Here is a 25,905-nt window from a genome sequence, read left to right as displayed (position 1 = left end):
TATTTAAACGTCACGCAGCGATGCGCACAGCAGTGTCAATTTGGCTATCACAGGGAGAGGATCTCCTCACCCTGTGATGGCCTCTGTGGCCCGACAGAAGTTCACACATGTACGCAGCTCATACGGCTGCCTCATATACATTTACTGTTGATCCACAGCGCTATCGGGATCCCGATGCCCAATGGCGCTGTCATCAGTGTGCGTCCCCGCGAGCGCCCCACGCCCGCAGCTCTACTCCCCGTCCTCCGCCCCCCGCAGCTCTACTCCCTGTCCCCCGCAGCTCTACTCCCCGTCCCCCGCATCTCTACTCCCCGTCCCGTTAACGCTCAGGGAGCGGGGAACAGAAAGTAGAGCATCGGGAGCAGGTTAAGTTATTCGCGTAGTGCTGCGCATGCGCAGTACTACTTTACCTGCGCCCGATGCTCTACTTTCTGTTCCCCGCTCCCTGAGCGTTAACGGGACGGGGAGTAGAGATGCGGGGGACGGGGAGTAGAGCTGCGGGGGACGGGGAGTAGAGATGCGGGGGACGGGGAGTACAGCTGCGTAGAACGGGGAGTAGAGATGCGGGGGACAGGGAGTACAGCTGCGGGGGACGGGGTGTAGAGCTGCGGGCGTGGGGATCCTGATGACAGCGGCATCGGGATCCCGATAGCGCTGTGGATCAACAGTAAATGTATATGAGGCAGCCGTATGAGCTGCGTACATGTGTGAACTTCTGTCGGGCCACAGAGGCCATGAGAGCTCCGTACAGCTTCAGCTATCACAGGATGAGGAGACCCTCTCCCTGTGATAGCCAAACTGACACTACTGTGCGCATCGATGCGTAAGGTTTAAATATGTCACGTGACAAGAGAGAGCCAATAGGCTGTGATGGAGGCGGAGCATCTCATTCTATGGCAAATCTCATTCCACGGCAATGCACCGGCACCACACTATCACTTGTAGAATGAATGTTACCAGCTATAGAGTAGTCCCGTCCTGGTTCGCTGGGCTCAGAGTGCCGGCAGGCAATCGCAGACTGGGGATGATCGCGAGCTGATGTTAGTGCACTGGCATGAGCTGGTGCGGTTGAACTACTGAAGAAAGGTTCGATAACCATATGCAAAGTACACTGAAATGCGTCTAGATTTCTTTGTGCAGGAGATGCACTGCTAATCCATTTTGCAAGCATTGGTCCGTGCCGTTCCATTTTTATTCATTTTTTCACCTGTCCCACAATTCAAGTTCTGTTCCCGCTATTTATTTTTATTTACATGTTTTATTTTTTTAAATGGGAAAAGGGGGGTGATTTGGACTTTTATTACTGAAAGGGTTAAATCACATTTATAAACTTTTTTTTTTACATATTTTTTTTTTTCAATGTTATAGCCCCCATAGGGAGCTATAACACTGCATAAACTGATTGCCAGCGCTGTTCACTGCAAAGCCATAGCTTTGCATTGATCAGTGTTATCAGCGGTCGATTGCTCAAGCCTGGATCTCAAGCTTGGAGCAAGCAATCACCGATCGGACACGCCGGAGGAAGGTAAGGCATTTTCACTGCGGTGGTCCTGATCAGCCCCACTGGGCAGCCGGGAAGCTTTTACGTTTGTTTTAGACACGGCGTTCAACGTTTTAGACACGGTCGTTGCCGCGCACTATTAACCCCCGGTCCCGGCTTCAGTTACATGCCGGGACCGACCCGGTATGACACGCGGTCACCGCATGACGCCGGGTTAGATCGCGGGAGCCGGCCACGGACGTAAATATATACGTCCGTGGTCATTAAGGGGTTAAATAAAGCAACTATAATTGTTATTGAAGCACAGTCTTTTAATCAATAATTTGTCGTATACTATCCATTCTGTCCTTGAGTTTTGGAGTTCATTTAAATTTTTTCAAGTATCTGTTAAACCACACCTAGGGTATAGGTGAATACCCAATAACCTCGGCCAGTAAGTAATTGTGAGCCGCACCAATTTTTTTTGTATTAGTTGGCAATATACTCTGCATGGCCATTAAAAAATTACCACTTAAAATATTAAAGCAGCATGGAGATCGTGAAAATGCCCCCTCAGCCAATCAGACAATGCTGCAGCTACTGATGATCTGATTGGGCATTTCCATGTGCCAATCCCCAAAGTGCCAAGACAACACTATAAGTGCCCAGCCTAAATACAATGTGACATCGTGCTTAGGAGGCTATTTCACCTCTAATTAGTCACTATTAAAAGCAAGGAGGACAGTTAGTATATGTTTCTCTTCTATTTGACAGCAACCTGAGCTCAATTGCCTATACAATTTCCACCTGGAATACCCCTTTAACAATCATTTAATTTACTAACTATGAATTTATAAGCTGTATTCCAAGCACCAGGGGGGAGATTTATCAAAACCTGTCCAGAGGAAAAGTTGCCATAGCAATCAAACAGCTTGCTTCTTTCATTTTTAACAAGGCCTCTGCAAAATGAAAGAAGCAATATGATTGTTTGCTATGGGCAACTTTTCTTTTGCACAAGTTTTGATAAATCTTCCCCAGGTAGCCTTGAAGCTAGCTTAGAAAGGCTAAATAACCAAGCTAAGAGTTCAAGAGTGTTTAAATAAAAAAATACTTGACCAATAGGAACCCAATCTACTTTTCCCTCACAACAATCTACTTGTCCCGATAAACAAAATAATTTCAACCTAAATAGTATTAACCCATGTATGTCTTTATGCATTAATAACTCTGAGATGCTTTTACTTATCATACTGATTTTGAGATAGTTTTGTTGTGACATACTTTACTTTATGTCAGTGGTAAATTTTCATCGATACTTGCATCATTTCTTTGTGAAAAAATCCCAAATTTCATAAAAAGTTAGAACATTTTGCATTTGTCTAACTTTGAAACTCTCTACTTATAAGGGAAATGGACATGCCATATAAATGATATATTGATTCACATATACAATATGTTGGCATCATAAGGTTGACATGTTTTTACATTTTTAAGACATTATATGGCTTCAAAGTATAGCAGCAATTTTCCAAATTTTCACAAAAAATTCAAAATTAAAATTTTTTAGGGACCAGTTCAATTTGAAGTGGATTTGAGGGGCCTTCCTGTAAGAAATCCCTCATAACTGACCCCTCATTATAGAAACTGCACCCCTAAAAAGTATTCAAATTGACATTAAGAAAGTTTGTTAACCCTTTAGTTGTTTCACAGGAATAGCAGCAAAGTGGAGGAGAAAACAAATTTTTACAACAGTGCTCTGCGGGAGCACAAAATTGCTCAGGAGGGAAGGATCAACTTTGGGATTTTGGAGAAAGAATTTTGCTGTAATGGTTTTTTGGGGGCATGGTGGCAGAACAGCAAAAAAAAAAAGAAAAAAAAAAGTGGTAAGATAATTGCACACCCAGGCAATAAATCAATATAAAATGATGAAAAAAGTATATGGCCCTCATTTACTATTGCAAACCCGACATGTTTTGTTGGGTTGTGCGCCAGAAATTCTTACTGCGGCAGATTTTGAGCCAGAATTTAAAAAAACTCGACTAACTCTCCATTTTGCTAAGAAAACCCAAAAAGGGGCGTGTTCGCCGAGGAAAGGGGCGTGTTTCCGACATTTTCACAAAAACACAACATATTTTCTAAAGTTTCCATATTTACTAAGGTGGTGGATTTGAGCTGAGGAAAACCAGACAGATCAGAGCATGTGTAAAAAATGCAAAGTGTAGGGAAAGTGGAAAATGTAGGGAAACCTTAGTAAATACCGTGGAAAATTAATTGTAGGGAATTAAAACCCACAAAGAAACCTACACTCCCCTCTTAGTAAATGAGGGCCTATATGTTTATTTGTAGAGTCATCAAATACAAAACAGAAATTTAAAAACAATTAAAATATCCCATAAAGGGGACACCACAAAAAGAACCTTGAGAGGGCAAGACGCTCTCCCTCCAGGAGCCCAGCAAGATGGCACTAACAGTCAAAATCCACAGTACAGTAGAGAAAACATAAAGTGACCCTTACTGCTGTGTGTATGGCAATATCAAAATATTAAACAATACCTAGCAACCACTGACCTATAGCAGCATAGATAGATAGTACACACAATTCAGAAAGTGACTAGTGACTGGTGCCGTGGTGCGTAACATGATAGATATGACAAACAAAAAACCCATCCAAAACAGCAGATATCAATCCAACTGTGGTGTTAGAAATAAGTCCTTGCTCCAAACGAACTCACGCGTTCCGTTGCTTTAGGCAACTTCCTCAGGGCAGTGATATCCAAACACAATTGCCCAACTTTTGTATGTTTATGGATGAGTTACAGCTGAGGACCAAATGGCCAAACAACCCCCCAGTACATGTGAGTCCGTGCCTTTCGGTAATTATTTTGCTTCCTGTTTGGTCATATGATCTAACATCCGGTCTCGGAAATTAGACCCCCAATTATAAACATATTCACAGTATTATAGTATTATTCATATCATATCAATAGCACAAATGCCTTAATCTATTTACAGAATCAATAATAGTGATAATAAAGAAGGTTGCAACGTTGCCAAGTAACATAACTGCAAAATAACTCCTCCCACCTGTATCTCGAGTCAAACCAATCACCACCGCTGATCGTCACACTTGCTGACCTGTAGTCTAAGTTTCTACTTTTTCAGTGAAAAAACGCTGCGGCCACATGTTAGCTGTAAATCAATGAGAAATCGCAAAATTCCTTTACCACTTTTTTTTTTATCCTTTTGCCATTTTTTTAACTCCTTTTTGGCGTTTTCCTGCTCCTTGGCAGTTTTTAAAAATTGCAGCATGTTGAGCCTATGGTGTTTCCCCCCCCCCCCTGAAATCGTGGTATTTTTCTCCCATAGAGGTCTATGGGAGTAAAAAAAACACCATGTGGGTTTGAACTTTGGCATTTTTGCAGGCAGTTTTTATTCTTTTCTGGACTTTAGCAATACCTTTTTTTAATAAGATTACGTAGGGTACCATTAAAAAAAAAAAAAAAAAGAAGAGATACAGTAGGAATGGAAAAAATAGTATTTAATGAAATTTACTGTTACGCCGAGCGCTCCGGGTCCCCGCTCCTCCCCGGAGCGCTCGCTTCACTCTCCCCGCGGCAGCGCTCCGGTCACGTCCTCTGACCCGGGGCGCTGCGATTCCACTGCCAGCCGGGATGCGATTCGCGATGCGGGTAGCGCCCGCTCGCGATGCGCACCCCGGCTCCCCTACCTGACTCGCTCTCCGTCTGTTCTGTCCCGGCGCGCGCGGCCACGCTCCCTAGGGCGCGCGCGCGCCGGGTCTCTGCGATTTAAAGGGCCACTGCGCCGCTGATTGGCGCAGTGGTTCCAATTAGTGTGTTCACCTGTGCACTTCCCTATATCACCTCACTTCCCCTGCACTCCCTTGCCGGATCTTGTTGCCTTAGTGCCAGTGAAAGCGTTCCTTGTGTGTTCCTTGCCTGTGTTTCCAGACCTTCTGCCGTTGCCCCTGACTACGATCCTTGCTGCCTGCCCCGACCTTCTGCTACGTCCGACCTTGCTTTTGCCTACTCCCTTGTACCGCGCCTATCTTCAGCAGCCAGAGAGGTGAGCCGTTGCTAGTGGATACGACCTGGTCACTACCGCCGCAGCAAGACCATCCCGCTTTGCGGCGGGCTCTGGTGAAAACCAGTAGTGGCTTAGAACCGGTCCACTAGCACGGTCCACGCCAATCCCTCTCTGGCACAGAGGATCCACTACCTGCCAGCCGGCATCGTGACAGTAGATCCGGCCATGGATCCCGCTGAAGTTCCTCTGCCAGTTGTCGCTGACCTCACCACGGTGGTCGCCCAGCAGTCACAACAGATAGCGCAACAAGGCCAACAGCTGTCTCAACTGACCGTTATGCTACAACAGTTACTACCACAGCTTCAGCAGTCATCTCCTCCGCCAGCTCCTGCACCTCCTCCGCAGCGAGTGGCCGCTCCTGGGATACGCTTATCCTTGCCGGATAAATTTGATGGGGACTCTAAGTTTTGCCGTGGCTTTCTTTCCCAATGTTCCCTGCATCTGGAGATGATGTCGGACCTGTTTCCCACTGAAAGGTCTAAGGTGGCTTTCGTAGTCAGCCTTCTGTCCGGAAAAGCCCTGTCTTGGGCCACACCGCTCTGGGACCGCAATGACCCCGTCACTGCCTCTGTACACTCCTTCTTCTCGGAAATCCGAAGTGTCTTTGAGGAACCTGCCCGAGCCTCTTCTGCTGAGACTGCCCTGTTGAACCTGGTCCAGGGTAATTCTTCCGTTGGCGAGTATGCCGTACAATTCCGTACTCTTGCTTCAGAATTGTCCTGGAATAATGAGGCCCTCTGCGCGACCTTCAAAAAAGGCCTATCCAGCAACATTAAAGATGTTCTGGCCGCACGAGAAATTCCTGCTAATCTACATGAACTTATTCACCTAGCCACTCGCATTGACATGCGTTTTTCCGAAAGGCGTCAGGAACTCCGCCAAGATATGGACTCTGTTCGCACGAGGCGTTTCTTCTCCTCGGCTCCTCTCTCCTCTGGTCCCCTGCAATCTGTTCCTGTGCCTCCCGCCGTGGAGGCTATGCAGGTCGACCGGTCTCGCCTGACACCTCAAGAGAGGACACGACGCCGTATGGAGAACCTCTGCCTGTACTGTGCTAGTACCGAACACTTCCTGAGAGATTGTCCTATCCGTCCTCCCCGCCTGGAAAGACGTACGCTGACTCCGCACAAAGGTGAGACAGTCCTTGATGTCTACTCTGCTTCTCCACGTCTTACTGTGCCTGTGCGGATGTCTGCCTCTGCCTTCTCCTTCTCTACAGTGGCCTTCTTGGACTCTGGATCTGCAGGAAATTTTATTTTGGCCTCTCTCGTCAACAGGTTCAACATCCCGGTGACCAGTCTCGCCAGACCCCTCTACATCAATTGTGTAAATAATGAAAGATTGGACTGTACCATACGTTTCCGCACGGAGCCCCTTCTTATGAGCATCGGATCTCATCATGAGAGGATTGAACTTTTGGTCCTCCCCAATTGCACCTCGGAAATTCTCCTTGGACTTCCCTGGCTTCAACTTCATTCCCCTACCCTGGATTGGTCCACTGGGGAGATCAAGAGTTGGGGGTCCTCTTGTTCCAAGAACTGTCTAAAACCGGTTCCCAGTAACCCTTGCCGTAACTCTGTGGTTCCTCCAGTAACCGGTCTCCCTAAGGCCTATATGGACTTCGCGGATGTTTTCTGCAAAAAACAAGCTGAGACTCTACCTCCTCACAGGCCTTATGATTGCCCTATCGACCTCCTCCCGGGCACTACTCCACCCCGGGGCAGAATTTATCCTCTCTCTGCCCCAGAGACTCTTGCCATGTCCGAATACGTCCAGGAGAATCTAAAAAAGGGCTTTATCCGTAAATCCTCCTCTCCTGCCGGAGCCGGATTTTTCTTTGTGTCCAAAAAAGATGGCTCCCTACGTCCTTGCATTGACTACCGCGGTCTTAATAAAATCACGGTTAAGAACCGCTACCCCTTACCCCTCATCTCTGAACTCTTTGATCGCCTCCAAGGTGCCCACATCTTCACTAAATTGGACCTAAGAGGCGCCTATAACCTCATCCGCATCAGAGAGGGGGACGAGTGGAAAACGGCATTTAACACCAGAGATGGACACTTTGAGTATCTGGTCATGCCCTTTGGACTGTGCAACGCCCCTGCCGTCTTCCAAGACTTTGTCAATGAAATTTTTCGTGATCTGTTATACTCCTGTGTTGTTGTATATCTGGACGATATCCTAATTTTTTCTGCCAATCTAGAAGAACACCGCCAGCATGTCCGTATGGTTCTTCAGAGACTTCGTGACAACCAACTCTATGCCAAAATTGAGAAATGTCTGTTTGAATGCCAATCTCTTCCTTTTCTAGGATATTTGGTCTCTGGCCAGGGACTACAGATGGATCCAGACAAACTCTCTGCCGTCTTAGATTGGCCACGCCCCTCCGGACTCCGTGCTATCCAACGCTTTTTGGGGTTCGCCAATTATTACAGGCAATTTATTCCACATTTTTCTACCATTGTGGCTCCTATCGTGGCTTTAACCAAAAAAAATGCTGATCCCAAGTCCTGGCCTCCTCAAGCAGAAGACGCCTTTAAACGACTCAAGTCTGCCTTTTCTTCGGCTCCCGTCCTCTCCAGACCTGACCCTTCCAAACCCTTCCTATTGGAGGTTGATGCCTCCTCAGTGGGAGCTGGAGCTGTTCTTCTACAAAAAAATTCTTCCGGGCATGCTGTCACTTGTGGTTTTTTCTCTAGGACCTTCTCTCCAGCGGAGAGGAACTACTCCATCGGGGATCGAGAGCTTCTAGCCATTAAATTAGCACTTGAGGAATGGAGGCATCTGCTGGAGGGATCAAGTTCTCCTGTTATTATCTACACCGACCACAAGAACCTCTCCTACCTCCAGTCTGCCCAACGGCTGAATCCTCGCCAGGCCCGGTGGTCTCTGTTCTTTGCCCGATTTAATTTTGAGATTCACTTTCGTCCTGCCGATAAGAACATTAGGGCCGATGCTCTCTCTCGTTCCTCGGATGCCTCAGAGGTTGAACTCTCTCCGCAACACATCATTCCACCTGACTGCCTGATCTCCACTTCTCCTGCCTCCATCAGGCAGACTCCTCCAGGAAAGACCTTTGTTTCTCCTCGCCAACGCCTCGGAATCCTCAAATGGGGTCACTCCTCCCATCTCGCAGGTCATGCGGGTATCAAGAAATCTGTGCAACTCATCTCCCGCTTCTATTGGTGGCCGACTCTGGAGACGGATGTTGTGGACTTTGTGCGAGCCTGCACTATCTGTGCCCGGGATAAGACTCCTCGCCAGAAGCCCGCTGGTTTTCTTCATCCTCTGCCTGTCCCCGAACAGTCTTGGTCTCTGATTGGTATGGATTTTATTACTGATTTACCCCTTCCCGTGGCAACACTGTTATTTGGGTGGTCGTTGATCGATTCTCCAAAATGGCACATTTCATCCCTCTTCCTGGTCTTCCTTCTGCGCCTCAGTTGGCTAAACAATTTTTTGTACACATTTTTCGTCTTCACGGGTTGCCTACGCAGATTGTCTCGGATAGAGGCGTCCAATTCGTGTCTAAATTCTGGAGGGCTCTCTGTAAACAACTCAAGATTAAATTAAATTTTTCTTCTGCATATCATCCCCAGTCCAATGGACAAGTAGAAAGGATTAACCAGATCTTGGGTGATTATTTGCGACATTTTGTTTCCTCCCGCCAGGATGACTGGGCAGATCTCCTCCCATGGGCCGAATTCTCGTATAACTTCAGGGTCTCTGAGTCTTCCTCCAAATCCCCATTTTTCGTGGTGTACGGCCGTCACCCTCTTCCCCCCCTCCCTACTCCCTTGCCCTCTGGTCTGCCCGCTGTAGATGAAATTTCTCGTGACCTTTCCATCATATGGAGAGAGACCCAAAATTCTCTCTTACAGGCTTCATCACGCATGAAGAAGTTCGCGGATAAGAAAAGAAGAGCTCCCCCCGTTTTTTCCCCTGGAGACAAGGTATGGCTCTCCGCTAAATATGTCCGCTTCCGTGTCCCTAGCTACAAGTTGGGACCACGCTATCTTGGTCCTTTCAAAATTTTGTGTCAAATTAATCCTGTCTCTTATAAACTTCTTCTTCCTCCCTCTCTTCGTATCCCTAATGCCTTTCACGTCTCTCTTCTCAAACCACTCATCCTCAACCGTTTTTCTCCCAAATCTGTTCCTCCCACTCCTGTTTCCGGCTCCTCGGACATCTTCTCGGTCAAAGAAATTTTAGCTGCCAAAAAGGTCAGAGGGAAAAATTTTTTTTTAGTGGACTGGGAGGGTTGTGGTCCTGAAGAGAGATCCTGGGAACCTGAGGACAACATCCTAGACAAAAGTCTGCTCCTCAGGTTCTCAGGCTCTAAGAAGAGGGGGAGACCCAAGGGGGGGGGGGTACTGTTACGCCGAGCGCTCCGGGTCCCCGCTCCTCCCCGGAGCGCTCGCTTCACTCTCCCCGCGGCAGCGCTCCGGTCACGTCCTCTGACCCGGGGCGCTGCGATTCCGCTGCCAGCCGGGATGCGATTCGCGATGCGGGTAGCGCCCGCTCGCGATGCGCACCCCGCCTCCCCTACCTGACTCGCTCTCCGTCTGTTCTGTCCCGGCGCGCGCGGCCCCGCTCCCTAGGGCGCGCGCGTGCCGGGTCTCTGCGATTTAAAGGGCCACTGCGCCGCTGATTGGCGCAGTGGTTCCAATTAGTGTGTTCACCTGTGCACTTCCCTATATCACCTCACTTCCCCTGCACTCCCTTGCCGGATCTTGTTGCCTTAGTGCCAGTGAAAGCGTTCCTTGTGTGTTCCTTGCCTGTGTTTCCAGACCTTCTGCCGTTGCCCCTGACTACGATCCTTGCTGCCTGCCCCGACCTTCTGCTACGTCCGACCTTGCTTTTGCCTACTCCCTTGTACCGCGCCTATCTTCAGCAGCCAGAGAGGTGAGCCGTTGCTAGTGGATACGACCTGGTCACTACCGCCGCAGCAAGACCATCCCGCTTTGCGGCGGGCTCTGGTGAAAACCAGTAGTGGCTTAGAACCGGTCCACTAGCACGGTCCACGCCAATCCCTCTCTGGCACAGAGGATCCACTACCTGCCAGCCGGCATCGTGACATTTATAGTTTTTATGACAGCATTTTTATAAATTTTTTAACAGGGATCAATTTATGTGGGCAGGCAGGGAACTAAAAATGCAGCCAGCAATATTTAAAATATAGAAAGCGGCCATTTAAATGTAAAAATAATATATTTTTTATAATTAATTTTGTTAAACTTTTTATTAGTAATGTATTTGAATAAAGTGTGTGTGTGTTTAACTTTTTTCACTTTTTTTCTTTATTTTTTAAATTTTTTAGGTAGTATTACTACTCCTAACATTGAACAGACTGTGCCAAGATGGAAATAATAGTACCTGTACTAATAGACAGATCTCCCTGGGTGTCACTTGTGACACCCATTGCAATCCTCCCATATGATGTATAGAAGCTGGCGGCATTGCCGCTCTTCTCTGCTCCCCTGCACTGTATTCTGCAGATTCATATTTCCCGCAGAGAGCTGTGATTGGCCAGATGGTTCCAGCCAATCACAACTTTCTGCAGGAAATATGAATAATAGGTGTATATATACAGCATATACTACAGTGAAGACCATACTACAGTGGGACCAGAGAAGAGTTGCCAGCCGCCCGCATCTATTATACAGGACAAAGGCAGCCGGTGTCAGGAGTGACTACTTCTATGATCTGTCCTTAACTGCAGGTACTACTGCTCCCAACATGGAGCACACTCTGCTCCATGCTGGGAGCTGTAGTACCTGCATTAACAGGCAAATTGCAACAGGTGTCACTTCTGATACCTGTTGCGATCTGTCTATTAATACAGATACTACAGCTCCCAGCATGGAGCAGAGTGTGCTCCATGTTGGGAGCAATAGTACCTGCAGTTAAGAATAGATCATATGCAGGTGTCACTCCTGACACCCGCTGCATTCATCCTTCAGAGACGCAGAGCGGAAAATATGAATCAGTGATGTGAATTCTATTCACATCACTGGCTGGCCAGGAGTACAGAGCAGAGATGCGAGTGCAGGAGAAAGCCGCTCCGCATCTCTGCAATATAAAGGATGATCGCATCGGGTGTCAGGAGTTACAGCCGGGGCGATCTGTCTGTTAGTACAGGTACTACTACTCCCATCATGGAACAGTCTGTTCCATGCTGGGAGTAGTAGTACTACCTAAAAAATGAAAGAAAAAAAGGTAAAAAAAAACACACACACACTTTATTAAACACATTATTAAAATACATAAAAATAATAAAAAGTTTAACCAAATTAATTATAAAAAAACATTTTTACAATGAAATGTCCCTTTTATAAATTTTTATTATTGTCGGCTACATTTTAGGGTCCCTGCCCGCCCAAATGCAATTTCCACTCAAAGGCAAAAATGCCAGAAAAAAACGCAAAAAAAACCCCGTTAAATGCAGGAAAATGCTGTGGCGTAAGTCGATACTTAGCCGTATACGGCCAGTCTTACAATACCGCTCGTCTTTTAGGATTCTGGATTGATATCTGCTGTTTTGGATGGGTTTTTTGTTTGTCATATCTATCATGTTACGCACCTAGGCACCAGTCACTTTCTAAATTGTGTGTATTATGTATCTATGCTGCTATAGGTCAGTGGTTGCTAGGTATTGTCTAATATTTTGATATTGCCATACACACAGCAGTAAGGGCTACTTTATGTTCTCTCGATACTAAGGATTTTGACTTTTTGCCGTGCTACTGGAGGGAGAGCGTCTTGCCCTCTCAAGGTTCTTTTTGTGGTGTCCCCTTCATGGGATATTTAAATTTTTTTAACCCCTCGGCTGAGCTGAGCTTGCATCATACCCGCAAGGTCCCGGCTGCTATCAGCAGCCAGGGCCCGTGGCTAATGCCAGACATCGCCATTCCGGCAGATGTCCTGCATTAACTCTTTAGTTAAAAAAGCATCCCAGCAGCTCAGTCGGGCTGAACGGGACATCGCAATAAAATTGCGATGTCCCGATCAGCTAGGACACAGCAGGAGGATGTCTTGCCTGCCTCCTGCACGTCCGCTCGTCGATTGCTCCAAGCCTGAAATCCAGGCTTGAGCAATCAACTGCCAATAACACTGATCAATGCAAAGCTATGGCTTTGCAGTGATCTCTGTAAAAGATCAGTGTGTGCAGTGTTATAGCCCCCTATGGGAGCTATAACACTGCCAAAAAAATAAATAGCGAACAAAAAAAGTTCATAAAGATCATTTAACCCCTTCCCTAATAAAAGTTTGAATCACCCGCCTTTTCCCATAAAAAAAAACTGTGTAAATAAAAATAAACATATGTGGTATCTCTGCATGCGTAAATGTCTGAACTATAAAAATATATCATTAATTATACTGCACGGTCAATGGCGTATGCGCAAAAAAAATTCCAAAGTCCATTTCCTCCATTTTGTCGCACAATGTTTTTTTCTTCTGTTTTCCAGTAGATTTTTGGGTAAAATGACTGATATAATTACAAAGTAGAATTAGTGGCGCAAATAATAAGCCATCATATGGATTTGTAGGTGGAAAATTGAAAGGGTTATGATTGATAAGGAGGAAAAAACTAAAGTGCAAAAACAGAAAAATGCTATGTTCTTAAGGGGTTAAAAAATCTTAATCCTTCTAGTACTTATTAGCTGCTGAATACTACAAAAGAAATTATTTTCTTTTTGGAACACAGAGCTCTGCTGACATCACGAGCACAGTGCTCTCTGCTGACATCTCAGTCCATTTTAAGGACTGTCCAGAGTAGGAGAAAATCCCCATAGCAAACACATGCTGCTCTGGACAGTTCCTAAAATAGACAGAGATGTCAGCAGAGAGCACTGTGCTCGTGATGTCAGCAGAGAGCACTGTGTTCCAAAAAGAAAATAATTGCCTCTGTAGTATTCAGCAGCTAATAAGTACTGGAAGGATTACGATTTTTTAATAGAAGTAATTTACAAATCTGTTTAACTTTCTGGCTCCAGTTGATTTAAAAAAAAAAATAATAAAAAGCTTTCCACTGGAGTCCCCCTTTAACCACTTAACGACCAAGGACGTATATTTACATCCTTGGCCAGCTCCCGCGATATAACGAGGGGTCAAGCGGTGACCCCGCGTCATATCGGGTCGGTCCCAGCATGTATCTGATGCCGGGACCCGGGGCTAATAGCACGCGGCAGCGGTGCCGCACGCTATTAACCCTTTAGATGTGACATTCAAAGTTGAACGCCGTGTCTAAACCGAAAGTGAAAGCTGCCCGGCTGCTCAGCGGGGCTGATCGGGACCACCGCAATGAAAATGTGGTATCCCGATCAGCTGGGACACGAGCGGAGGTCCTCTTACCTTCCTCCGCGGAGCGTGTCCCTTTGGCGACTGATTGCCCCAAGCCTGAGATTCAGGCTTGAGCAATCGACCGCCGATAACGTGATCATTGCAAAGCTATGGCTTTGCAGTGAACAGTGCTGGCAATCAGAGTGTGCAGTGTTATAGGTCCCTATGGGAACTATAACACTGCAAAAAAAAAAGTGTAAAAAAAAAAAAGTAAAAATGTGATTTAACCCTTTCCTTAATAAAAGTTCAAATCACCCCCCTTTTCCCATAAAAAAAAAACACCATGTAAATAAATATAAACATATGTGGTATCGCCACATGCGTAAATGTCCGAACTATAAAAATATATCATTAATTAAACCGCACGGTCAATGGCGTACGCGCAAAAAAATTCCAAAGTACAAAATAATGCATTTTTGGTCGCTTTTTTTATCATGAAAAAAATTTATAAAAAGCGATCAAAAAGTCTGATCAATACAAAAATTGTAGCTCTAAAACCTTCAGATCATGGCACAAAAAATGAGCCCTCATACCGCCGCATATGCAGAAAAATTAAAAAGTTATAGGGGTCAGAAGAGGACAATTCTAAACATAAATTTTTCTGCATGTAACCTATATAAGTAGGGTATCATTTTAATCGTATGGACCCACAGAATAAAGATAAGGTGTCATTTTTACCGAACAATTTACTGCATAGAAACGGAAGCCACCAAAAGTTACAAAATGGCGTTTTTTCTTCAATTTTGTCGCAAAATTTTTTATTTTTCCGTTTCGCCGCACATTTTTGGGTAAAATGACTGATGTCACTGCAAAGTAGAATTGGTGTCGCAAAAAATAGGCCATCATATGGATTTTTAGGTGCAAAGTTGAAAGGGTTATGATTTTTAAGAGGTGAGGAAAAAAACGAAAGTGCAAAAACGGAAAAACCCGTGGTCCTTAAGGGGTTAATCCCTTAAAGTCCAGGGGTTTTTCCGTTTTTGCACTTTCATTTTTTCCTCCTTTCCTTTAAAAAATCATAACTCTTTCAATTTTGCACCTAAAAATCCATATTATGTTTTTTTTTTTTGCGCCACCAATTCTACTCTGTAATAACATTGGTCATTTTACCCAAAAACATATGGCAAAAAACTGAAAAAAAAATCATTGTGAGACAAAATAAAAAAAATAAAAAAATGCCATTTTGTAACTTTTGGGGGCTTCTGTTTCTACGCAGTACATTTTTTGGTATAAATTACACATTCCCTTTATTCTGTAGGTCCATACGGTTAAAATGATACCCTACTTATATAGGTTTGATTTTGTCGTACTTCTGAAAAAAATCATAACTACATGCAGGAAAATTTATACGTTTAAAATTGTCATCTTCTGACACCTATAACATTTTTTTTTTCCGCAGTGACCAAAAATACACTATTTTGGACTTTGGAATTTTTTTGGCGTGTACGCCATTGACCGTGCGGTTCAATTAATGATATATTTTTATAATTCGGACATTTCCGCACGCGGCGATACCACATGTTTTTTTTATTTACACTGTTTTTTTGTTTTTTTTTATGGGAAGAGGGGGAGTGATTCAAACTTTTATTAGGGGAGGTGTTAAATGATCTTTATTCACTTATTTTTTTTTTTTTGCAATGTTATAGCTCCCATAGGGAGCTATAACACTGCACACACTGATCTTTTACATTGATCACTGGTTTCTCATAGGAAACCAGTGATCGATGATTCTGCCGCTTGACTGGTCATGCCTGGATCTCATGCACTGAGCAGTCATTCGGCGATCGGACACCAGGAGGCAAGGTAGGAGACCCTCCTCGTGTCCTACAGCTGTTTGCGGCGATCCCGAACAGCTCCCTGAGCTAACCGGCATGGTTTCACTTTCACTATAGACACGGCGTTCAACTTTGAACGCTGCTTCGAAAGGGTTAATAGTGCCCGGCACCGCGATCAGAGCTGCGCGCTATTAGCCACGGGTCCCGGCTGCTGTTAGAGCCCGGGCCTGACCCAGTCATGGCCCTGCGTTATAGACAGGGAAAGGACTCAGGACGTATCGGTACATCCTTGGTCCTTAAGGGGTTAAGGACGCCAATTTTATTTTTGCATTTTCATTTTTTCCTCCTCACCTTCTAAAAATCATAATTCTTTAATATTTTCCTCCACAGACTAGTATGAGGGCTTGTTTTTTGCTCGAGTAGTTGTCCTTTGTAATGACATCACTCACTTTACCCATAAAAATGTATGGTAAAATAAAAAAAATACTATTTGTGTGGGGAAATTGAAAAGAAAACTGCTATTTTGCAATTTTTCATTTTCACGCTGTACAATTTACGGTAAAAATAACATGTTTTTTCTATTCTGTGGGTCAATATGATTAAAATGATATCCATGATTGCATACTTTCTATTATTGTACCGCTTTAAAAAAATCTCAAACCTTTTAACCAAATTAGTGCATTTAAAATCCCTCTATTTTGACCACCTATAACTTTTCCATTTTTCCATATAAGCGGTGGAATGAGGGCTCATTTTTTGCGCTGTGATCTGTACTTTTTTTGATACACCATTTGCACATATGAAACTTTTAATAAATTATTTTTTAGGAAATATTATGTGCTCTGGTGCTCTCAGTCATGTTCAGGACATAAGAGTACCATGGCACCAGGACGTAGTGTATGTCTTACACTATGTTGCACCCCGGTTGATTTATTGGAGCTGAGCAACACCCCCACGCTCCACCCCCGTTGCATTGGTACACTCAGCAAAAAAACACATGGCACACTATTTGCGAGACTACACCCCTCAAGAAACATAACAAGGGGTATAGTGAGCTTTACATTTGGATGTGAAAAGGATAAATTTTATTTTTAACACTAAAATTTTACCCCAAATTTTTCTTTTTCACAAAGGAAATGCCCCCCAAAATTTAAAACCCCATTTGCAAATACCCCATAAGTGGACATAAAGTACTCTGCGAGCACACTACAGAGCTCAAAATAGAAGGCGTTCATTTTGGCTTTTGGAGAGAGGATTTTGCTGAAATGGGCATGTCGCATTTAGAAAGCCAGGGTGCCAGAACAGCAAAAAAAAACGCATGGCACACTATTGGGAAACTATACCCCTCAATGAACGTAACAAGGGGTCCAGTGAACTTTAACACCTTGCAGGTGTTTGACGACTTTTTGTTAAGGTTGGAAGTGAAAATGAAAAATTTGATGTTTTTACTAAAATACTGGTGTTACCCCAGATGTTTCATTTTCACAAGGGGTAATAGGAGAAAATGCCCCCCAAAATGAGTAGCCCCCCAAAATGCGGACATAAAGTGCTCTGCGGGCGCACTACAGGTTTCAGAAGAGAAAGAGTGCCATTGGGCCTTTTAAGAGAGAATTTGGCCAGAATTGAAGTCAGGGGCCATGCACGTTTACAAAGCTTATGCCAGAACAGCAGAAACCCCCCACAAGTGATACCATTTTGGAAAGTACAGCCCTCGAGGAATGTAATAAGGGGTAAAGTGAGTACTTACACCTCACAGATTTTTTAAACAGTGGCCCATAAAAATGTTTATTATTAACACTAAAATGCTGGTGTTACCCCAAATTTTTCATTTTCACAAGTGATAATTAGAAAAAATTTTCCCCTATACTTTGTAGTTTGGAAATACCCCATATGTGAACGTAAAGTGTTCTGCGGGCACACAACAGAGCTTGGGAGTGAGACAGCACGGAGCAAATTTGAGGCCTATAGTGGTGATTTGCACTGCAATTGCAAGTGGCCTCAATATTGAACCTACACCCCTATGCTCTGCCTCATCATTCTGGAATGTTTTGTTTGCGGCTGTCACTAAACTGTTGCCTGCAAATGCATACTCTGCTCAGGAGGGCAGAGAGCACTGTGCATTTGAGGCAACATGCAAACACCAAATTGTATTTACTTGGGGTCCTATGGCCCATTTTTAAAAAAAAAATAACTTGAAGTGTTACTAGGGGTATTATGTGAAGGGTTTTTTTAAGTTTAAAATTTGGAAGACACTGTACAGTGGACAAGTACATTGGGGTCAAATAAGGGGAAGTTAAAATGGGGTAAAAAGATTAGAAATTTAGTACTCCATGGAAGTGTGGTACTCCCTGAAGCAACTGTTAATGCAGAGGAGCATGTGTCTCACTGAGTGGTGGTGTCCTTCCTTAACCCCCCTGCTGCGACACACTCTGCATTTTTTCTGGGACCGTCCCTTCTTTCCAGTGTGGGGGACCTCACCTGGAAAGTTTTGGCCTGGGACAATCGGGCGCCAGAGGTACTCCATCCCGCTCTTTCTCGGTGGAGGAATTACTCTTTAAACTGAAGGAATGGCCCTGTCTTTCAAGCGTACTGGGACAAAAGACTTGTACATGGCAACCTGGACCATGAAGACCGAAACTTTTTTGTATAATGCCCATGTTTTCCGCACTAAATAATTTTAACTAAATAAAAAGGTAAAATAAAGTTTAGTAAAAAATAAATAAAATTACTTGTGACTTCTAGCGCAAAAAGCCCTGTGCCAAAAAAGAGCAGATACTTAATCATTGGTGTGCGTCACTGATTAGCGCTCCTTGGCGGCAGGGGGCGCAGAAGTCAGTGGGGGTTCCAGCCACTTAGCCCAGAACAGTGGCTGGTGGCACGAACACAGACCCCAACAAAAAAATCGATTGTGACATCACGCAACGCTCTTTGGGTAGGGGATAACATGTCTAGAGGTTCCATAACCCTTTAAAGCCAACATGAGCTGTGTCCTGAAGGTCTTTCTTAAAAGCAACTAACTAGATGAACCTAAAAATACCTGTCATTATGGTTATGGTGCTTGTAGTGTGGGAGTAAGGGTTGATGACAGAAAACATGTGGTATCTAACAAACTAACCAGGAGCATTAGGTATTTGGGAAGACAGGCTGATTAAACAAGTCTTCTGTTGCTAGTGCTGCTTACTATACCTGCGCTTCATGAATGCTAAGAGGATTTGATCTGTGATTGCATCCTCCTCAGGATTCAGCAGCAATGAAGGGAGATTAAAATGGTCTTCTAAAACATAGATCTTCTGCATTGCAGGATGTTAACTCCTTAATAAATGAGACAATTTTCTCGTTTTCGCATTTACATTTTTTCATCCTTGCCTTATATCTTTTCATCTATTTTTTTGCGGGACCAATTGTCACCAACATAAACTAATTTTAAGTTTACTAATATAGTAATTAAAAGACTATCTCTAATTTATGTTTTTTATTTTTTTATTTTTTTTTTATATTGGCCCTGATTTACTAAGAGTGAAGTTAGGTTTTCTGTGTAGGTTTTTTTTCCCCCGACAGGTATGTTCCCATAGTATTAACAAATTTTTCCATACATTTTGCCCTTTTCATAGGTTTTCTGCTTTTTTTTTTTTTTTTTATAACTATTCTAAACCGTCGGGTTTTTCAGAGCTCAAATCCACCACATTTTATCTGGGGACATTGTTTAATATGTTGGGATTTTTTTTTTTTTAAACTGTCGAGGACATGCTAATCCTTTTACAGGTTTTCCATTAAAAATTTAGCTTTTTACCTTATATTTGGCTGTTATAATTTCAGCCACTAGATGTCCCCATACAGGCTAATTTGATATTTAGTTATTGGCCCTTCTTAACTGTCATTTAGATGATACTGTCAACTTTGACAGTGGCATCTTAAGGTTTAATAGCCACCCGCTTGCCGGCTATTGGTGGTGGCCCTCAGCTATTAAAAACAACCAGGGGCTGCAGACTATGGAGCATGCTCATGTCAGGAACCAACTTCATACAACCTTAAAGGGTTAGTCTGCTGAAAAAGAACTTATCCCCTATCCCAGGACCAAACACTGTGACCCCCCCACACACACACACACACATACACAATCTCCTGCCCGACACCCCAGCTCTCTGAGAGGAGCATGTGCTAAAGACGGCACGCAGTCCATCCATTTCTATGGGAGTGCCGGAAATGCCCGAGTACAGCACTCAATTTTCTTGCTTTCCAGATAATACAGGTGCCCTAATATTTGACAAATTGTTTATTCATCTGCCTTGGCACTTTGCTAAAAATAAAAAGTTCATCTCCACTTTTAGCCAAGTTGTTCAAACAGAGGTGGATGTTTCAGAGCATTTAACTGGTTTTTACCTGTAAGGTAATTACCAAAAAGGAATGGTTTTATAAAAATGAGGTCCCCAGTAGCTAGAATTCTCCTTATGAATCAAAGCCATCCCCCTTTTGGTTCTGTCCTTCCAACTCTGTAATACTGATGTTACAGTTTCGCCACTTTACCTTTAATATAGTAGAAAGAGAAGATGCTCCAGCTTCCTTAAAACTTTAATAAGTCCATTAAAAATCCAAAGAAAAAGTTCATGGTAAAAGCCAAATGAAACGCCGATGCCTTTCGGTTTACATGTAAGCCTTAATCATACCAATATTACACAGAAGAAAGTATCCAGCATTTATACCTGCCAGAGATAATAATGAGCAAGTAAAGGACACACCTCTCGTATGGAGTGTGTTCTAGTAATTAGTATAGGTATGCAAGCAGCTGAGTATGTAAATGTAGACATACGTGCTGGATAACAAATAGAAATGCAGAAAAACACCAAAATAAAGAAATAACAAAAATATGTTCAGTTCGGCACAGGTACATTGCTATATGGGAGGAAGGGTGCATCAATAGATATATGATAAGTCATTTCTGTAGTTCAGTCCCCGCGGGTATCTGGTGTCCAGGTGTTTCATTTGGCTTTTACTGTGCAATTTTACTTTGGATTTTTAATGGACTACGGTAATTACATTTTTGAATTTTTAAGGAAGCTGGAGAATCTTCTCTTTCTACTACGTATTTACCTGGGACCCAGCCCAGTTTCTTTCGTGCTTCCTAAGAATGATCCTCCATGTCAAGATGTGAATGTTTGATTACTTCACAAGGTGAGCTGACTTACCTTCAATGTACCTATTTTTGTTACAATGCACCTAGTGAACTTTACTTTCTTTGGCATATTGGTAAATTATTTAATTTTAGATGATTCATTAAATACATCTAAGAAGATTTAATGTTTATGGCATCGTAGAAAAATATGCACACTTTCCTAAATTCAGACAGTTTAACTACAGAAAAATAAAACGAAAATTATGAGAAAAAATAACATAAGACAATAAACGGAAACCAGTTTTTGGACATTTGGATTTTACACTAGTGCTGGAGTGCTTTTACAATAAAAAACAAACCATATTCACTTGTTCTTTAGGCTGCTTTCACACTATAAAATTCGTCCATTAAAAGATGCGTTATAAACATCCATTAGAAAAGCTTTAAAAACGGATGTTAAAAGTGCGTTACAAAATCCCATTCAAGTCTATCGGATTTTTTGATTATCCATTATGACCCGTTATGAATAACGGACGTTAATTGTGATGGAAGAAAAAACGGCACATGCACTAATTTTTCTTCCATCACAAGAAATGGGTAAATTAACGGACGTTATTTTTAACATTGAAGTCTATGGCAAGCGGATGAGCCTTTATGTCATCAGTTTGCATCTGGTTTACAATATCCGTTATTACTTCTGAGCATGCTCAGAAGAGGTGACATCAGCAGACTCCTGCAGTGCTGATGGACTACTACTACTCCCATCATGGAACAGACTTGTTTCCATGATGGGAGTAGTAGTTCCCTGGCTGTGGGAGTCTGCCGGTGGCTGGAGAGGCTACATTAGTGTTTGTACTGCAACCCCGTCATGGAACATACTCTGTTCCATGATGGGGATTGTAGTACAGTGGCTAAGAGACAGAGTCTGAGACCCGATGCGATTAGAAGTTATTAAACAGGGGAGCGGGCAGCATGCTGCGCTCCCCTGCGATGTACAATGCATTTACTTTCATTTTCTAATTCCCCGCTGGGAGCCCTGAATGGCTCCTCAGTACCGACCATTCAAGGCTCCCGGCGGGGAATTTAAAAATTAAAGTAGTCTTTCAGCAGAACATCACGCCAGCCAGATGCGCTGCTGTAGAATACTTTTCATTCATAGCGCTGCCAAGGCATTTGATTATAGAAGCACTGTGGGGGCCAGAAATATGGATATATGTCTGACCCCTGCTGTGCATCTATATACAGATGCTGCTGCAGCGCTATAAATGACAAGTATTCTTTAAGCAGCACATTGCGCCGGACAGATGCGTTGCTGTAGAATACTTTTCATTCATAGCGCTGCCGGGGGAACATATATAAATGCGCTGCGGAGGGGAACATATATAAATAAGCTGCAGGGAGAACATATATAAATGCACTATGGGTGCAAGATATATAGAAGCGCTGTGGGGGCAAGATATATACCCCCCAGCGATTCTATACAGTGGTCCCTCAACATACGATGGTAATCCGTTCCAAACGGACCATCGTTTGTTGAAACCATCGTATGTTGAGGGATCCATGCAATGTAAAGTATAGGACAGTGGTCTACAACCTGCGGACCTCCAGATGTTGCAAAACTACAACACCCAGCATGCCCGGACAGCCAACGGCTGTCCGGGCATGCTGGGTATTATTGTTTTGCAACATCTGGAGGTCCGCAGGTTGTAGACCACTGTTGGAGGAAGTTGTCCCCGCCGCTCCGGACCGTCACCCGGGATGTCGCCGTCCATCGCTGTCGCCGCGTCCCCGAGGTGTCCCCGACGCTCAGGCAAGGCCTCTGCTTCCCCAGCATCCTCGCTCTCCGTCGCTGCCATCACGTCGCTACGCACGCCACTCCTATTGGATGACGGGATGGCGTGCGCAGCGACGTGATGACGTTGATTGAGAGTGCCGACGATGCAGAGGATCCCGAAGAGGACGCGTCGGAGCCCCGAGGACAGGTAAGAGACATCACTGGAGCTCACGGGGCACCATAAACGACTATCCGGCGGCAGCTGAAGCTGTCAGCGCTGCCGGATAGCCGTTTATGGGATGGCCCTGACATAAAAAAGCATCGTATTTTGATGCTGCCTTCAACATGTGATGGCCTCTGAGAGGCCATCGCATGTTGAAATTATCGCATGTCGGGGCCATCGTAGGTCAAGGGGTCACTGTATAGCTTTCCCCACCTCAGGGCTTCTATTTGAAAACCCCGCCGGGAACCCTGAATGGAATGGAAGTACAATAAGTTAATATGGATGGTGCATTATATGTCATAACGCCACGTACATGAGCACTTAGATAGGACCTGTGTTCCGTCCACCCAAAAATTTGTGTTTTTATCACTTTGTAGTCTTAGGTGCACTATTTCTAACAATACTTTTTGCTACACCTCCCAGTTCCTAAAATGTCAGGGTTTTACTATTTGGTTACATATCTGTACCTCTCGCTGGACTGTCAGAGGGGCAGGACCTTTTATGTAAAATGTGGTGTGAATGATGGCTCTAATCACACCCCCAGAACATGATGCATACCTCTTTGGCTTCTGATCACACCCGAGCCTAGCTTTTACATCATATTTGACAATGCAGTGAAAAATACTAATAGTCAACCAAATATCTCTAGAACCCGAAAGTAAAAACACAATTAGTATCAGGGCCTAGAGGCCACAATTTCTTTCATTCATTTTTTTTTTGCCCTGATCACAGGTCCTTGACATGACCTTATAATTCTGAAACAAAAAGGCATATCTATCAAAAGAAAGCGGAAAAATAAATTGGTCAAGGACTCATGCTTTTCTCTGTTTTGTTTTCTTATTATGCAAAATCAGATCTGAATGGGGCCTGAGGTTCTGGTTGACAAACTGTGGCTTAAAATAAAACAATAAATTGAGTATTGATGAATCTGAAGACATACAGGATTTTAAGTTTATGGAATCTCTTGGAAAACTGTTCATGTTCTGTCAAACCATGACATCCTTATAATGCCAATTAGTTGAATACTTAAAAACTTCAAATCCCATAAAGGGAGTGGCTGGAGTCAATAAAGTGACTCAATACACTGTGTACGCATATCTATACGCTAATCATGAATACAGAGTATGTGTCCACTTGTGTTTGCTGTTTTGCATACATATGGATTGTCACTAACTTGTCTTGGCTGAAACTATCTGTGTAAAAGCAAATGGGCACATATAATCATACTCACATAAGGACAGACACCTGAAAGTCTAGTGAATAGAGAAAAACGTAATGGAGTTTCCACCTTACATTTAATACGTCTAATAATTATCCTTCAGCTAACCCTTAATTAAAATTGAGTTTTAGTTGTCAAGTAAAATAAATGTAAAATAAAGTTTAGCAAATATACTTTCTCTTAAATAAACAGACAAACAGAAGATAGGAAAGTTTTGCAACTACAAGCAAACAAAAAGGACAGCTTGGCCCAGAGCCAGTGAAGCACTGATGATTAATAGATCTAAGGCAGAACATATTACAAGCAATCTGCAAACAGACCCCAAATGGCGGCCCATAAACATAATGAAAAAGGAACTAAAAAAAATACAAATAATAAAAAAAAAATGATTTTGCAAGCAGATGGCAAAAAAAAAGTTTTTTTGTTAAACAAACCAGAGAGTTTTCTGTGTCTCTGTGGGTAGGCCTTAGATCTCCTGTGCTACAGTTTTTCTTATATACATCTGATTCCCGGCATGGGCTGTCACTGTTATTTAAATCTCTGACACAGGACAGCGGTTTGCAGTTTTCAGTGTGCCACTTGGACCCATTATTGTTATCTACAAAGCCTGAACTCATATCACCAAAATCCTCCTCCACGCTGCTTTGCCTGGTGAGGGTTTTCCTGCGGGTCAACATTAGCTTTAGGTCTCTAGGACATACAAGATTTTCTTGCTGCTCCTGTGTAGTATTTCTAGCAATGGTGTTGCAGCCTTTCCTGTAATTATACCGTGCTTCCTCTTCTTCACTTCCACAATCCAAGCCGCTGTCTGGGCTCCTGGATAGCATTCCAAGCTTTCTCCCTTCATATGTAAAATCATCAGAGCATGGAGAGGCCCCATTAAACCTACACTTTGAGTAATGCCATGGACTCTGATGTCTCCCATCTGGACAACTAGCCCTTGGAATTCTATTAGTACTACCTATGGTTCCTTTTTCTCTATAAGCCATGCCTACAGAGTTCACTGAATGTTCTCCACTTTCTTCCTCTGCCACTTCAGGAATACTGAACAGTTTTTTACAGTGAGGATGTTGTGGGGAATAATCCAGCTGCTCCTTTACAGTAGGCTCTGTGGCACTAGTCTTAGAGCACTCCACAAGATAATACACAATAAAACAAAAGAGAATGGACCAACAACAAAGAATTGAAAACGACAGTATCAAAAAAAGTGTGGAGAACAAAAAAATGTAGAAAAAGAAGTAGAGAGAAAGAAGAAAATAAAGAAAGGGTTAGTTTTGGAGGCAATGGAAAACATAAGGCATGCAAGTTTACTCTGTGAAGGAAAGGTTCATGCTCTGAATGGGAATCTGTGAAAATAAAGACATGATTAGGAGCTTGGCTGGTGTCAGAGAACATAAGATCAGTACAAACAATGAGAGCTTGGCATATCAATGCTATAGTAAGAATAGGACCATGCAAGGGTAGATGCTGCACACAGACAGCCATTGTGATGCTTGAATGCAGCACACATTGGATGAGACTGGTTAGTGATTTAATGTTGTCCATATTAGTATTAGAGGCAAAATCTTGCCCATTTTGTATATCTGAAATACACCAACATATACTTAAATGTGGACATGACTCTTTAGGGTACATTCACACTATGGAATGTCCATCTAGATATTCTGGGTGCAACAGCCATGACTAAAGTCATTTGGTAATAGGACCTGCACCTACCTCACCGATGGCAATGTACAGAAACCTATTCACAGTAATGTTAAATTCATGCAGCGGAAAACCCATTCACAGCAATGTTAAAGGGGTAATCCACTGGAAAACATTTTTTTTTTAAATCAACTGGTGCCAGAAAGTTATACAGATTTGTAAATTTCTTCTATATG

At 43.5% G+C, this 25,905-nt stretch overlaps 1 protein-coding gene across 26 annotated transcripts in view; it reads right to left on the bottom strand.

Moving 5' to 3' along the window:
- Positions 1–25,905, bottom strand: part of RIMBP2 (RIMS binding protein 2) — a 970,948-nt gene that overhangs the window by 167,267 nt on the left and 777,776 nt on the right. For 16 of the 26 annotated variants that reach the window (XM_056533333.1, XM_056533398.1, XM_056533323.1 and 13 more), the window contains one exon: positions 24,460–25,155. The exons of 9 other annotated variants lie outside the window; for them this stretch is intronic. In XM_056533333.1, coding sequence (XP_056389308.1) covers positions 24,460–25,155 — 696 coding nt within the window. Of the gene's footprint in view, positions 1–24,459; positions 25,156–25,204; positions 25,372–25,905 lie in introns of those variants that run through there. One more of the 26 variants, XM_056533516.1, reaches the window with a different exon arrangement.

The sequence above is a fragment of the Hyla sarda genome, chromosome 1 (assembly GCF_029499605.1).
Source record: "Hyla sarda isolate aHylSar1 chromosome 1, aHylSar1.hap1, whole genome shotgun sequence".
In the NCBI taxonomy this organism is placed as follows: domain Eukaryota; kingdom Metazoa; phylum Chordata; class Amphibia; order Anura; family Hylidae; genus Hyla; species Hyla sarda.
This window is presented reverse-complemented; position numbering and strand designations above follow the sequence as displayed.